Source organism: Amblyomma maculatum, chromosome 4 (assembly GCF_055883805.1).
Source record: "Amblyomma maculatum isolate TAMU_Amacu chromosome 4, ASM5588380v1, whole genome shotgun sequence".
NCBI classification, from domain to species: domain Eukaryota; kingdom Metazoa; phylum Arthropoda; class Arachnida; order Ixodida; family Ixodidae; genus Amblyomma; species Amblyomma maculatum.
Genome location: NC_139347.1, coordinates 14698963 through 14715679, shown reverse-complemented (window position 1 = coordinate 14715679; position 16717 = coordinate 14698963). Strand labels below are relative to the sequence as shown.

Below are 16717 nucleotides of genomic sequence, written 5' to 3'. Positions count from 1 at the left end.
CGGATATGAAAGATATAAAGCCCACTCCCCTTTTCAATCTACTTTTCTCGTTCTTTCATCTGGTTAGAGCATAGCCTTGAAGAGAGAGCAAGAAATGCGTGCGAAGTTTTATGGTTTTATTGAATGCCCTTCTTGAAAATTGATGTGAGCACGTTTCTTTGAATATAGATTATTTGATAGAGCCCAGGGAACCCAGTTTTGTTTCCGTATTTTCCTGCAAAAAGAATTTGAGATTCTAATTCAGCATCACCTGCATTTTTGCCTATCCGTTTGGACTCTTTGTGCTTTAGTTTTATTTTGCTGGTAATAATAGTTGTCTTCTGCACTGCTGAAAATTTCAGAGCGTTCATTAGCGCTTTTTAAACGTTTATTAGCCTCGAATGTCACCCTGATCTTAACAATAGCAAATATTTCGAATTGATAAAAATATCACTATTATCACTCACGTTGTTCTTTCTTCCATCGGATGACTGGCATCGGGAAACCATCCGCCTGACAGTCAAAGCTCACTGCTTGTCCCATGATGGCAGCCTTGTCCACAGGCTCTTGACTCCATGCGGGAGCAACTGCGTAGAGCACAGCGCTCCTCCCTGGCCACTTCTTCGCGATTTCAAATGAAAACGTCCAACGTCTGCACAACACTGGTTCGCTCTCTGCTAGTCCACGAGTGCTGCCTGGCTCTCTGTTGCCGTGAATGGCAAAATTAAGTTAGTGCAGCACGTTTTCCTTCAGTGATAGCCTAGTGGAGTACACCTAGTGGTATGCATTTTAACTCCGAGAATATGTTTGCATTACAACTAAAACGACGATTACTACAAATTTGAGTCCCTGCCAACCGGCAAATTTGGAGTGGGAATCTAGCGGAAGCATATACAAATTTATCATCTCATTCTTTGTTCTCTGGACCGTATCTCTGTATGCGCATGCGCACGTATATGACACTGTAAAGGAGATTAGACTAAGGTTGATAAGATGGCGCCTCACCGGCTCCCATCATGTATCGCGTATGCAACTGCAATGTGGCAGCGTACGCGAATGTCACTCAAAAAGCCCAAGGGATTTTCTCAAGGTCATGGAGTGAGTATTATCAGCGTTACATATTTCCGGCCGACGAAAATAAATCTTCGTTCACACCCATCAAAATCTTGGGGCCTTCGCCAATGTTACAAGAGCCTCATTTCACAGGTGCGTTAAAGCATACCCATAAGTCTTTTTATTTTTGGTGCCGGTGTAATCCTCGCAGCGTTAAAGCAATGCTGCGGACAACTTCATCGCACTCTTATTCACAGTAAAAAATTATTCAATGGACCTTTCCTCGTTGGCGGTTTTCAGACAGCAAAATACGTTTTATTGCTAAGGAAATTAATCAGTTATACCCCACCTCCTTTTCACTCGACTCGAATCTCAGTTGTCAAGGCAGCAAAAAAAAAAAAAAAAATTGTGAAAATGGCTCTGAGCTGAGTGGTGGTTTAGCATATGCCTGCGCTAAAAAAATCATTGGGAGAAATGAAATCTAATAGAGTGCGATGGGGGACTAGTTGGTAATGCATTATTGAAAAACTTAACTGTGCCAAAAGGACGGGACGGAAGTGCCCTTGAGAAAGCACGAGGCTTTGGCTGCTACCCACAGTGTTGCTGACCAGGTGGAATGTGAAGAGAAAGAACGTTGCCATTTAGAAGGTGTTGAAGCTGTCTGTAAAACCTTAAAGACCAGAAGAATGGAGTTTCAATGGTGAGAAGAGTTGCAAGACTGCGTTCGTCCTGTGTTCTTCTTCTCTTATTCCGTCTTTTTGGCGCAGTTAAGTTTTTCAATAATCAATGGGAGAACTAATGACATGCTCTCTTGGCTTACATGATAAAGTTACATGCTGCCGATGCCTTAAAATTGAGTTTTTTTTTTCTTGTCCAGTGGTCGAGTGTGCGGACCCCTACACGTCAGATCGCCAAGCTGGTGATTTTATTCATATGCTTCTCCAGAGGTGTCACATGGATGTAACGTGTTCTGGAAATGTCACTTTCCATCCTGGAAGTTATGTGACTGGTCATTGAACGCTGTTGTAAAAAATATTTTGTTTGTTAGCGATGGGGGGCTGATGACAGCGGGTGCGTTTTCTATTGTATGGCCCTTCCTAGCATATGAAAGTTTTTTTCTTCTAAAATGCAGCCATGTATTATCGGTGCAAGCCTATTTCAGTTCCTCCTCACTGTTCATTTAAAACAGGGGTTGAGTCCTTCGCTCACCGCGGACAATCATGGGTGAAGTGTAGTTGGCCGAGGCTGCGGGGTTGGAGGCGACGCAGGTATAGTTGCCGGTGTGCATCCGGCGCACACCGGTGAAGGATAGGAAAGACGTGTAGTCGTTGGCCTTGGCCACCGAAGCCTCCAGGGCAGGATCCAGCTCCTGGCCGTCCTTGAACCACTCGATGGTGATGGGCAGGTCACCGTCCGAGATGATGCAGGCGGCACCCGCCCGCTTGCCTTCGGTCAGGTCATCCGGGAAGCTGAACGGGCTCACCCCAGGTGGAGCTGCACATTAAATGTGGCGGGATATGCCAGAGAAAATAATGAGGCTAGAATGCCCAGCCGCTGAGCCGTGTTGCGTATAATAATGGGCAATAGTGGACAGGAAGAACAGTTTCTCATAGACGCAACGCAAAATGGCGCGCGCCGTACGGTTGTCGTTTGTATATCGAAGATTCGACAGCAATGGTGACAAGGCGGAAAACATGGTGCGCCATGATGCACTTGCTGGTGCGTTGGATGTGGCCTTTCTCAAGCTTCATAAACTCGGTGGAAAGGTTCAAAGAATACAGGCGGGAAAAAGGGAAATCATTTATTTAAATGTTACCAAGGCACGGTGGTGAGCTTGTATTTTTATATAAAATTACTTATCATGTGCTGCAACCTCATATGCAGCTATGAAGGATGGGGACGGAAACGCACAAAGCCAACCATGACCAACACTCAGCATATACGATACTATGAAAACATAGGGAAACAAAAGAATATGTTATATGGTACAACTTGCGGGAGAAATTCTTTCAAAGGCACACCGTGGTTAAGGACAATACAAGTGTTTCCACGGCTTGAGGAAAAATAACCTGTAATTTTGCAGATATGTAGCTTGGTGTCAATTTAACTCGAAAAGCAAATGAAGCTACTGAAGTGTTCCAAATGACTTCAGGAAAATTTTGAAGGTGTCGCATGACCTGTGCATGCTAGTGAAATAAACTAAAATCTTTGCAGGGAAGTTATACTTCCCCAAGAGAATTCAGACCACTAAACGTGGATATGCCTTCCACTACCCATTTGATAGGCAATTAAGAAAATTGCAGGTTCACTTAGGATACGTCTTAAGTGAATGGCAAAAGCAAAGTAGTATAGTAGTAGTAGTAGCAGTAGTAGTACTAGTAGTCATTAGTAGTCACTTTAGTCATTTCTACTCAATTGTAGTTACAAGACGTTGTTAGACGTATTGGTCATTAGAAGTCAGTAGTAGTAATTGCAAATAATCAGTAGTAATTACATGTCATTAGTAAGTTATTTTAGCAAATACTACCCATTACTAAGCATTTATAATTACTTTTAATGAATTGCGTTTTGTTGAACACGTCAAATTTCACCGACGTTCTGTAATTGGTTTACAGGAAAGGAAAGGCGCAGTATCTGTCACTCGCTGAATCTCGCTGACGCATCTTGCGGACAAATTTCGCCGACGCGAGATTTTCACTACGAGCTTAGAAAGCCTTTCACCTAAAATACCTGATTCTTGACTTTCGCGCAAGACCAGGAGGGGTGGTCGCGATTTTTTGTGAAGAATCCGCTGCTTTCTATCTTCCTCGTTAACTCTTTTAGCTTTGTTCTCTCGCACTGGCTGTACATACCATGCTCCTACTGACCAAGCTCTATAATGCAGGAAAAGTCACAGTTGTGTACATATATATACAGGTTGTCCCAGCTAACTTGGACCAAGATTTCAAAAAGATAAAGTTAGCCCTAGCACAGTGAAACCAATCCAGAGCTGTTCAGAGTCGTCTATGCTAACCGCCAGTATTTTTTTATTGACTACAGTTAAATAGTTAGTGAAGACTAACTACCTATTGTTTAAATTTTGGCTTGAGACAAAAAGTGTCAATGCAAACGTTATATATATATATATATATATATATATATATATATATATTAGATCAGTTTTGCCGTCTTTCGGTATTATTGCAGAACTTTCAGATTTATTATATCTCAGCTGGGCAACAAGACAACCAGCGCTCAATGCTGTGTTTTTTTTTTTTTTCAGTTAGTCGTACTACGTAGTAGAAGCAGATAAATGCAGGGGAAATGAGGGTGCTCGTTATAATACATGAAGGAAAGAAGCAAACAGTCGGCGAGGCCAAGGAAAGCATTAGAGATTGTACTTTGTCTTTTTTTATTTTTTTAAATTATGACTCAGATAATCCCAGAAGTTAGTAATGTAAACTGTTTAGGGGAAAGATAATTAAACACAAAGTCAAAGAAAAAACAACGTGCCGATGGTGGGAACCGAACCCCCGACCTCCGAATATCGTGTGCGGTGCTCTTCCAACTGAGCTACATCGGCCGCTGTTCCCCCTGCTACTTTCTCGGGTATTGATGTTGTCTGTATACGAACCTTGAGAGTGTTCACCAGCGCCACCATCAAACATAGCGGCGGACGTAGTACGTCCTTTGTTACCGCCAGCGTCACGTAGAACGTGATCAAGAGCGAGGGCGAAAGCTGTGCTAGAACCCTCTTACGCTACCTATGGCTTCAAGACTGCCAGAACCGAGACCCCCGTAAGCTACAAGCAGATCAATTAAGGGGAAATGGGGTGCTCGCTATAATACATGAAGGAAAGAAGCCAACAGTCGGCGAGGCCAAGGAAAGCATTGGGGATTGTACTTTGTCTTTTATGCGGCCGATGTAGCTCAGTTGGAAGAGCACCGGACGCGATATTCGGAGGTCGTGGGCTCGGTTCCCACCATCGGCACGTTGTTGTTTTCTTCTACTTTGTGTTTAATTATCTTTCCCCTAAAGAGTTTACATTACTAACTTCCGTGATTATCCAAGTCATAATTAAAAAAAAAGACATCTCCAATGTTTTCGTTGGCCTCGCCGACTGCTGGCTTCTTTTCTTTACGTTGTGGAAGGTTACGTGACATCCTGTCCTGTTGTTCACCTGCTGTGGCGGACGAAACCTCGCGTACAGCAACTTACTAAGTGTATAAGTAAGCAACCGGAAACACAGAGCGCAGAGTATAAAACAGTACCTGAGGCTCAATCTCTTCTTCTTGTCTTCTCTAGCGCTAAGGGTTCGTTTATAAAGTGTTGAACGCTTCATTTCCGGCCACGGCCACTTTTGACGCGGAAAGGTGGTTGGAGCCACTTAATGACAGCGCGAGAAGGCAGCAGCAGAGGGTGTCGTGAATGGCCTGGGCGTAATGCTAGTGAGGACGAAGCGTTTATGGCACATCGCTTTCATTTCGACAGCTTTCGGGGCGCTGCTCGGCCGTACACAAAGAAGCAGTGTGCCGTGAGTGTGACCATTAGAGAGAGGGGCGGAGGCGTGGTGCCTCCTAACGACGGCACAGGACGTGCCGCGATGACAAATGGTGACCACTCGGACAGGCGAGTCGCGCACCCCCGAGCTTCCTTCTTCCATTAGCCGCCTCCGAACAGACCCAACCTTCGGAGACCCCACGGCAAATGTTTTTTTTTTCTCTCATTTCCCTCCTTCCGCACTCAATCCTCTCACGTTAAGATTAGTAGCGACGCCACCCGGCCATCCAAAGATACTTAGGCTTAGCCTAACTTCTGTTCAAAGGGGTTTCCTTGAGGCCGAAAGCCAATGTCCACACCTATAGACAACGTTTCCTAGAAATAGCCTCTTTAGGGCTTAAGACTGAAAATTTTCATTATAATGCTACTTGTCGCATATCCAGAGCAAAAAAAAATATATATATATATAAAAGTTCTTGGTGCTCTCTGCAGTTCCTACGAGAGTACCGATCCGGCTGTGGTTTATTCCCATGTACGTGCACTTCCACTCATAATTTTGTAGAAGGAACATTAAAAATTAATTTTGGAGCCTATGTTTGCACCATCTCGGATGAATAAATGTCACCTAGTTAGCTGGTAACTGCTGTGCTAATTAAGCAATGCACCAATGAAAACGCACCAATACGTTTCCGATTCATGTACATTAAATTTTAACGTGGATTTGCCTTCGATGAATTTTTTCACCTAGTTATACCTCATATAACTTAATCGTTCATGTACTAAAAAATTACCTTCGCTATTTCTTAGCATTTCCTCTTCGCTACTTATGTAATTACACCTGCTATTTTTTGCTGCACAACGTTTTGTGCGCAGCAGTGTAACTGCTAATGAAAAAGGCAAAATGGCAGCGACAGTATGGCGAGCGAGGATAGCTGCAGTTGCTGGCCGTGGGCGGTAGCACTGAATGGTATTAATTAGCATTTCTGCTAATAGAGAAAGCGTGGCTATATTAAAAACCCGAAGTACGATTACGATACTCCATAATTCACAATTTGAGCTCAACTATGTAAGCACTTGAAGAACGTTTTGCTGGGCTAGTTGGTTCATTGTGACTTGAGTGCAACAGCGCGAAAGAAGTCCGAAGGCGAAGCGAAGAAGGGACAGGAAAGAGCGCTGACTGACAACTGAATTTTATTGAACGAAACTCGTACAATATATAGGAAGGCAGTGGAAAAGATAATCAGATGCCGTCAACGTCACATGGCGGTAAAGAGCCAAAAAAAGCGATAAAAACATAACAGGGTGATAAAGCTAAAAGTGTGCTGATTACAAGAGATGAAAACAAAATGAAGAAGTTAAACTTGATGACAAAAACAGTAAAAGGAACATGGTGTAAACAGCCCCCCCCCCCCAAAAAAAAAAAAACAAAAAAAAACGGTAAAAGCGAAATGTCAACTGAATTCGAAAATGGACGAAGACAAAGTGAAAAAAGTTACACTTGAAGACATAAACAGTCAATGAAACATGGTGTAAAAACCCTAAAACAGAATAAAACATCGCAAGCAGGTAACAAGTATAAAACCGATAAAAACTGACAAAATGAAATTGTGGCAAGGATAAAAACTGATAGAAAGTGACCACGTGTGGATAAAAATTGCGGACAGATTTTCACGAAAAACAAAGAAATCAACGATTAAAACACGCTTAGTGAGCGAAAAACTTAACAAAGTTGTTCCAAAAAGGCAAGATATACCAGATTCCACTTACATTCGACAAAGTTTATATCGGACAAACCGGAAGGTGCTTGAACGAACGTTTAAGAGAACACGAGCGCTCACTTGGAAACGGCACTGGCTCTAATTTAGCACTTCATTGCAGAGAATGCAAATGCATGCCTCGTTTACGCGAAACAGTTGTTCTAGATAGAAGTAGGGATAGCGTAGCCCGGGAGTTGAAAGAAGCGTTCTTTATAAAAAGAAAGGGCCCGGATTGTGTGAGCGATGCCTCAAAATCTTTGTACGAGAATGAACTTGCCTTCTTGGAACAACTTTGTTAGGTTTTTCGCTCACTACGGGTGTTTTAATCGTTGATTTATTCATTTTTCGTGAAGGTATGTGCGCAATTTTTATCCACACGCGGTCACTTTCTATCAGTTTTTATCTTTTCCACAATTTCATTTCGTCAGTTTTTATCGGTTTTATACTTGTTACCTGCTAGCGATGCTTTATCTGTTTTAGGGTTTTTACACCATGTTTCATTGACTGTTTATGTCTTCAAGTGTAACTTTTTTCACTTTGTTCTCATCCATTTTCGAATTCAGTTGACTTTTAGCTTAATTTTACCGTTTTTTTTTTTGGCTGTTTACACCATGTTCCTTTTACTGCTTTTGTCATCAAGTTTAACTTCTTCATTTTGTTTTCATCTCTTGTAATCAGCACACTTTTAGCTTTATCATCCTGTTATGTTTTTATCGCTTTTTTTGGCTCTCTACCGCCATGTGAATTTGACGGCATCTGATTATCTTTTCCACTGCCTTCCTATATATTGTACGAGTTTCGTTCAATAAAATTCAGTTGTCAGTCAGCGCTCTTTCCTGTCCCTTCTTCGCTTCGCCTTCGGGCTTCTTTCGCGCTGTTTCACTCAAGTCATTTAAGCACTTTTGCGATATACAGAGCCAGAGAATATGGTTTAGTTTGGCTTGTGGTGTTTAACGTTCCAAAGAGACTAAGCGTATGAAAGACTCCGTAGTGGAGGGCTCCGGAAGTTTCCACTCCCTGGGGTTTTTTAACGTGCACTGACATTGCACAGCCGATGGACGCCTAGCTTTTCGCCTCCATCGAAAAGCGGCCGCCGCGGCCGCGATTCGATCCCGCATCCTTGCGCACTGCAGTCGAGCGCCCGACCACTGCACCATCACGGCGGGATGCCAGAGAATTTGCGAGATGCTTGTGTGTGCAGTTACATAGCACTCCATTTTGTTTTCACGAGTGAAAGAGAATTTCGCAGAAGAACAGAACGACGAGCCATGGGTTAGCTGTACAGAGATAGTGACTTTTCTCTCTTTTGAGAACTACTTTTTGTCTTGCGGCTCTCTGGTGGCTCGTGACTCTCTTTCGCTGGGTTACACCGGCATTGACGTTTACGCGGTCCAACCACCGAACGGGTGGATATGAGCTGCGCTCTAAAATGTGATTATCTTTCAAGGCGGTGGTAGCGGTGTCAGTATTAGTGATGTTATTGGAGGCCATAAAGATAAAACCTGTTTGAGAGGCTGAAGCGGGAGCTGCACGATGAACTCACTCACTCATGACATGGACGGCGAGCTGCCCCTTGGCCGTGTTGCCTTCCGGGTCTCGAGCGAGGCACGCATACCAGCCGCTGTCAGAGCTGCGCTGCACTTCGGAGACGACCAGGGAGCCGTTGGGGAAGCTCCGCTGGCGGTGGTTTTGTGGCAGCGAGCGGCCGTCTGCGAGCAGAAGAACAGAACGAAGTTAATCACACGTGCACTCAGAGCAGTTTGTTAATTAGTTTCATTATGGAAAGTCCTTGAAGCGCACCGATGCCAAAAAATGGCAAGAGTTCCGTGCATTAAAACTCGATTGCTCAATGCAGATACTGATCCTGTAATATAGACTTCCCCATCATTAACACCGCTTATGCTACTTTCAGCTGGAACCCACACTGTTCGTTAAGACGATCTGGGCAGTGCGGCGCGTGCTTATGAAAAGGGCTGTACTGGCCGATCTAGCTCCGTAACTAAATTTGGGATGCGCACTCATGTAATGAGTACATCTCATGTATCCGTAATTAAAATTTGGAAAGATTTCAATTGACTACTGTGGACATTTTATTCCTCACAGAAAGTATACTACAGAATCGGCGCCATTTTCATTCGCAAGAACTGCCTTTACTACCGAAGAAAATACTGTAAACACAAGTCAATGTAAAGCACGGCCTGCTTGATCATTTCCGGCATGGTAATGAGTCTAACTAGGAAATAGCTATAAATATAGAGGAATAAAGACAAGGAGAGCAAAATAAGAAGTGTTTGCATAAAATAATACAATTTTTTAGTACCTTCAGAGGCCATGAAAGAATGACAAAAGTGAATTATTTGGCACGACGTTTAAAGACGTAAAAAATACTCGCTTTCTAAACGGGTAAGTGAAGAAATAAGATTGCCTTCTAATTCTTTAGAATGTTCTGCACAAGGTCATTTCGACAAAAATAAGCGAGTCAGAAGCAAACTAGAGCTTACGATCACTGTCTTAATTTAACTACAAGCAGAGACGTAAGTCGCATCACTGCTCGGCCGAGTGAAACCAATCAGTCGCTCATCACAAGGTGAAAGAGGTCGCAAAGCGGCGCAGGTTTTCTTAGACATGTAAACAATATGTACGAGCCCATTCGATCGCTTGGTAATGATTCCTAAGAGGGAATGAGGTGAGAAAAGTTCCGCCAGCTCGAGAGTAACGTGACAACCCACGTCATTAGTAACGCTTGCGGTCTGGCAGACGCGACAGAAATAGCATCGAACCAAAGAGCACCGCCGCTACAGATGTGACAAGTGAGGTAACGAAATGCATTTGGGCTGCAGCAGGACAATTATCCCCACAAACGTGAGAGATGACAAAAGGGACCCAATCAACCGTAAGGCGTGCTCTTCAACAGAATGGTTCCAACGAAATCTATAGCTGCAAGAAAGCGTCTGAGGCAACACTGACGTCGTTCTGTTAATGTTTCCCTTTAGTTATTAAGACGGGACACGAGCGCAAACACATGCGGAGGCAAAAAAGCGTTGGTCAAGTAGATAGGAACAAATCTTTTTCTTTATGCTGCGGCAGCGACCAAATGAAATATCACAGCGAGTTACCCCGACGTAGTACGCCAGCAAACATGATGCACCACGCAGCAGAATAGGCGATGACACACAGGAGCGACACACAATACACATATACACATAAGCAAGGACAATGCTGCTCCTTCTTTATGTGTATGTGTGTATTTTGTGCCTCTCCTGTGTGTCGTCGCCTATTCTGCTGCATGGTGTATGAAGTCGTCTGACCAACTAGCTCGACTTTCAACGCCAGCAAAGTCGGCAACGCCGGCATCGGACTGTCTGGAGGACGGGGCCTTTTACGGGGCAGCATTCAACATATTAAGCTAAATGTCCACACGAATTGACACTAAGAAAAAAAATATCTTCACCGGTAATCGAACCACTACCCCTCCGATTCTCAACCGAGCGCGCAAATTACTCCAGGCCAGGCTCGTTGTCTCCTTGTCTAGCACGAGTATGATGGGAGCAATCACAATGAGGATGAAGTTAGGGATAATGATCATAGCAACGATGATGGTGATGACAGTAGCGATGACAGTGGCGATGCAGTTAGTAAAAACCGTCCTGTAAAGTGGCTTTCATCCTTTCCGCTGTTAAGCAGACGGAAGCGCTGTCCTGTAATTTTCTTTAGTTGTTCCTTCATCGATGCGTGGCTGCTGCGGCAGACAGTAGCCTGAAAGTGCATTACGAAAGCTATCTGAAAAATAGCTGTGTTGCAGCCTTCATTGCACAAGATACTGGATGTAACGCAAAGATTCTTTGCAAGAAGGACATTCTCTTTTTGTTTCGCGACTGCACGTAATTGAATTAAGAGGAGGAACAATATGGAGGGGAGCTCCGGTAAAGAACTGCTTGCGTCTTTCCTAATTGTTAAACGAGTATAGACGCCTAACCTTTAGGTTCATGTTTTATCTTTTGTAATGATGCGTAAGATGTTACTGTACACGGATAACTATGTGATATTCGGCCATGACCGGCGGATAATTTATACTTGATTTTCTTTTCACCTCGTTTTCAACAACCGAGCGGTGGCTCTGGCGTGCAAATCAAGTCTAGGTCCCGTGAGAGATGAAAAGAAAAAACAAAACAACAACAGCAGCGATATAGTCATTCCTGCGTCGTTTGATTTCACTACAACTCTAAAGCTAGCCTGTCTCGAGAATAGTAATCTCAAGTGAATAGTCAGCTATTATATAGCGATTTTTTTCATGCCTCGCGTCACCTAGACATATTTGTGTCGTTACAGCAATTTCTCGACCGCTGAAACTGAAACCGAAAGCCGTAGGCCAAAACCGCGTGGTGATCCATATACCTACAGGAATGTCCTAGCGCATCATTAAAACGAAGAAAAATGCCATCAAAATTTGGTGTCTGTACTTCTTTAAGAATGGTAGAAAAAGACCATGTGCGAAGAAATTTTAGATGCACAGGTTTAGCTGAAATCAGGCCGGCAAAAATTTAAGGAGGCTGCGAAACAGTTGCGGACTAGCTTCCAGTGAATACAGGTGCACAATTGTAGGTTTTGTGCACAATGATTTTATGTGCCTTCTCATCGAACGGCACATAAAGAGCGCAAGCCATGCCACTAAAGCTCTTCATATAAGGGCCTACTCGCCTTTCTGCCAGATGATGCTCTGTATGGGGTGTCCGGCGACGGCGCAGTGCAGCCGCATGGTTCTTCCCGCAAGCGCCGTCACGTTGGCCATCGGCCGCACGAGAGGTCGGCCCAGCACGTTGAGCCGAGCTGAATGCGAAGCTCGGCCGACGCCGTTGCGCGCTACGCACGAGTAGAGGCCCCCGTCTTCCACCCGCACACCAGTCAAGTTCACGTAGCTGTGCACCAGCCTATTGCCGATGGAGTGGGAAAAGAGCGTGCGTTGACTGAGCCAATATATACTCTGACTTGTGTAAGACTGGGGCAAAAGCTAACATGACATGGTGGCAATACCTAGTAACGAAGAGAACAGTGTAAGGAAACATACAAGGATGAGATTCGGGCAGCCGTATGTACGCACAGTATGTGTGCTCTACAATGTATTCGAAGCGCGAACTAATAAATGGCTATACGAACTGGTGGCCGCAGCGCACAAGATCAGACGAGTATACGGTCACAGATGTAGTATACCTTGGTTCCTTAAATGAACTATACGTATAGTTCCTATTTGTTTCTCGTCTCGAGGCTTTTTTACCGAATGAGGTACTTGAACATGTAGAGGCTTTCAATCCAGCTCGTATTTTAGCAGGAAAACGTAGTGTGGCTAAGTTTATTATATAATTCACTTTAATTACACTGATGAGGTTTTTATAGACAGCGGTCAGTCTAACGACTGCCCTCAAAGGCAATTAACGGCTTAAAATTGTCTGATAGCAACGAAGACAGAGAATGTTCTGGTCAGAATATTGCAAAAGGTCATTTCTTGAAAAAGATTAAGAAATACAAAACTAAAATTAACACCACGTTTGGACATCGGTTGGTGGCATGCGCAGCGTGTTTACTTTCGCTAGTGGCTTGTTCGTCGAGTGTTCGTTAAAAAGTGCGATGTTTTTCTCATTTACAAATTCAGTAAGTCAGCATTCTTTAGGAACCTGAGTCGATAAAAGGAAATAGGTATAAGGATTTCTTTTAGCACAGCACAGCAGTGAAGCTTAGGGTATGTAGAGTTGGTTTATATTACTACCAAAATCGAATTTCGTCCAAACATACTACTACATTTCCTACCATTAGAACTGATGTTGTCTGAAAAAAACATATTGTGATGAATCATCAGCACGATAACATGCACTCGATCTCCAAAGCCACCAGCATTTTTATTGTGCGTTCCACGTCTGTTATAGGCACTACCAGAAAGCAAATTTACTTTACATTTTTATTCTTTTCTTTATTGTTTTTGCCAGCCGGAGGAAGCATTAGTTTAGTATTCATGCTATGTTTTACCTAGAACGTTTTCGTGAAATTGAGAAAATGTGCAGAGACGCTGCGGGATATAACCCTTACCTCTCGCCGCTTACGTAGTCTCCAATGCGGACGTGGTAGTGTTCGGGCACGGGCGCTCCATCGAGAGACCACGTGACCTGAGGCAGGGGATTCCCTGAGGCTGAGCATCTGAGAGACACGCTACTGCCAGGCCGCACCTGGCGCTCCGTGAACAGGTGCTCCAAGATAGGGGCATCCTCTGCGAGCGCAACAGGAAGTGCTTGACTGAACATTGCTTGCTCCGAGGAAGTGAGTGCAAATAAATCTACAGGCGGTAAGTAAAAAGCTATCCGTAACAGAATCAACACGCTGCACCTTAAAGGGCCACTGTCCAGGGAAGGCCCTTTTAAGCAAAGGAGCCCAGTGTTTCGATCAGGTACCGGAGATAGTCTGTGCAAAATGCTACAGTGACACGCGCTCCGCAAAGCATCGAAAATACAATTCAAAGCTCTCTCATGCTCTCCTTTGGGAAGCCAGCCTCCCCGCTTCCTGCGCTGGCCCGACGGGCCATGATAATGACGTACGTATCGGGAACGATGTCCATTGGTCCGTCTCGCTGACTGACGGGAGAAGGATGGGTGTCTACCGCTCGCAGCGCGCTTTTCCCTCGCCACGGCCAGACTGAATCCAGCGGCGCGCGCTCCCTCAACCGTTTTTTTTTTTTTTTTCGCGCTCGCGGAGAGCCACGCCCCACCTCCCGCCAAACGCGGAGGAAGAAGGGGAATTTGTATTGCGGAGGCTAGACGACCTCGGGCAGGAGAGTGAAAAACCTTTGCGAGGGAACGGAAGGAGAGAGGCATGACAGAATCGGGTGATTGCGGTGGCTGTAACTGCGTTATTAGTTACTCGTTTCAAAAACATTTTGCTGCCTTGCGTTCTAGGGGCGAAGTCCCACAGTCACCGGGGAAGAAAATATTTTCGACCGGAGGGTGGAAAGTGGGCCTTTAATGCACGTGCGCAACCTACAGCGACGTAAGTTATTGCAGCGGGGGTGGGGTGAGCGCAGCACCCTGTAGTTTCTCCGTTTCTCCTTATATAACAGATAATAGGGGTCATCTATTTCAGAAAGGAATAAAGCAAACATTTTGAACAGCACAGAAAAAGCGCAGCTATTCTTGATTCGAAGGGACAGGAGTTGTGTGAGATGTGCGCTATGATTTCACTGTCATCGGCTAAGGTCACTTTACCAACGTCCTGCCCACCAATACGCCCGACGGTGTGGACGCGGTGCATGATCGTAACAAACCGCCTCGTTTTCGAAGGCGGTGCTGTAATCGTCGGTAACGGCATCACACCTTTTTCGTTTTCACAGGAGCAGAACTGTTGTCGCGCACTCGCGCGTCAGAATACTGCAGTCAAGGTGTGGCTGAAGTCTGGCAGTGTTCGTCTTCAGGACCAGTGCAAAATAGACAAAGGGCTAAGAGAATACGACACAGTCGCTCTGAATAGCATACTGCATTGGGCGAGTAGGAAGTAGTTCATCTTGATGACTAGCGCAAAAGAGACAAAAATCCAACGCCCATGCCGTCTTCTCTTACGTTGGTCCTTTGTGTGTGTGTGTGTGTGTGTTTTGTGCGGGTCGTCAAGATAAGCGACTTCTAACTCGCCCAATACAACGTACTGTTAAAATATATTTATAGGAGCGTTCATGAGATATGTTTATTGTTGGACAGCAATTTTTTTTTTTGTTTTCAAGGAAGAATGACGGAGTAAAAGCAAAGAGGTGGCAGTGAAATCGAGTCGTAAGAATCTGAAGTCAACTTTATCTCTTACATTCATGAAGAGTAGCAATTCGAGTTGGTTGGTCTAGATAGTATCGTTTCAGATAGCAGTTAGTTTCGTTTGCGCTTCATGCGTATATCGTAACGAACTATCTTTCACCTGTGGTAATGTTTCAAGGCGATAACGATGTAGGGCATTATCGAAACATTTTCTTAACAATGAATCGACAATAGCGCCACTGCTGAAGTGGACGGTAAGGAAAAATAGTTGTCGCCATCATGCTTCTATCTGGAAAACTTTCAGTTGTTCACTGTGAAACAGTTCGATATAGAGAAAATGGCTACAGATAAGCTTATTTGAAAAATAAGAGCTAGAGGACAATTCTCCCACATTAGTGACGCTCCGGCGGCGGTGACGTGCCTCCCGCCGGCGTATTGGCAGCGCACAGCTTGCAAGGCCTAGCGCACCGGTAAACATACTTCGCAGCAAAGTCGCAACGGATGACGCTTTGTAACTTGCCACTACCTGTCGTAGGAAGTCAACTTTGTTATTAGTATATTAGAAATAAAATGATAGTATTAAAATCGAGTTCTACTTCTTTTGCGCAACGCCTTCGGCAACGCTGAGGCACACCGGACAAGAGCTGCCGTTGCGTATAGTTATGTAGGCTTCACCTCTTCAACGCTTGACAGTTATATGGTGACGATAGTTTGTACATGAGACTAAAAGCCACCCTCAAGCACACCCCTCATTCACCTTGCCACACAATTTCAAACAGCTAACACTACCGGCAAGGATCTATAGTGTGGAGCCGATTTGTCTTAGTGAACGAAAAGTTAAAAGCGAAAAGAAAGTCTTTAGAAGAAGTGTTCTTGCAGGGCGGCGGCGCGCCGTTCAATATATCGAATATTATCATGAAGACAAGTTCGACAGACGCGAACAGTAATGCTGCATTTCTTAATAACAGTTTCAGGTGGGTTTTATAAAGCTTTCGTACTATGAAGCAACCGGTATCGAGGCTGTGATGTTTTTGCCGGAAATGTTTGCGAGACTTTGAATTGGGTTTGCTGAAATACTGACTACAGAATTTGCAATAATCCCAGAAATTGTGTATATATGCGCTATAACGACCACCGCTAACTTTAACATCGGCTTTAATCTGCTTGATAACACCAAATTCCTAATAAGACAAGCTAAACCGAGCATCCCCTTCTGCAACAGTTATGCTTTCGCGAGTTTATCTTCCTTTCTCGATGTTTGCGTTGTCTTTGTGCCAGAAAGACACTGATGTCTCTATGCAAGACGAGAGAAAGTAGTTACCAGCAGGCGGCTTGCAGGTCACCGGAAAAAGACGAGGCGCAAAGAAATGTTAAGTACAGCGGGAGCGGCCGAGCGGCTATTAGCAGCTTCCGGGGTAATTAGTGTCGCAAGGACTGCCAGTCGTCTTCTGCGTGCCTTTAGATATCAGTAGCTTTTTTACTTCTCTTTAATCAGCTATGGGTCCGAAGTGATAATTAGACGACACCCCTGCACCCACTTATTTTTTCTCGTTTTTTTTTTTATCCGTCTTAGTTTATTCCTGTCCGTTGGTAATTACCGCAGGTTTCGCACAGGTGACCAGAAAGGACGCAGAGACAGTTTTGCACCTGTCGGCCTTTCTCTGCGAGCA

At 44.4% G+C, this 16717-nt stretch overlaps 1 protein-coding gene across 1 annotated transcript in view; it reads right to left on the bottom strand.

Annotated features, from left to right (window-relative positions):
- LOC146190320 (cell adhesion molecule Dscam1-like) overlaps positions 1–16717 on the bottom strand; it is a 200139-nt gene that overhangs the window by 31989 nt on the left and 151433 nt on the right. Inside the window, exons 8-12 of the mRNA XM_084599770.1 lie at positions 13348–13525; positions 11968–12197; positions 8817–8978; positions 2242–2526; positions 447–566 (exon numbers count right to left, since the gene is read on the bottom strand). Coding sequence (XP_084455896.1) covers positions 447–566; positions 2242–2526; positions 8817–8978; positions 11968–12197; positions 13348–13525 — 975 coding nt within the window. The remainder of the gene's footprint in view (positions 1–446; positions 567–2241; positions 2527–8816; positions 8979–11967; positions 12198–13347; positions 13526–16717) is intronic.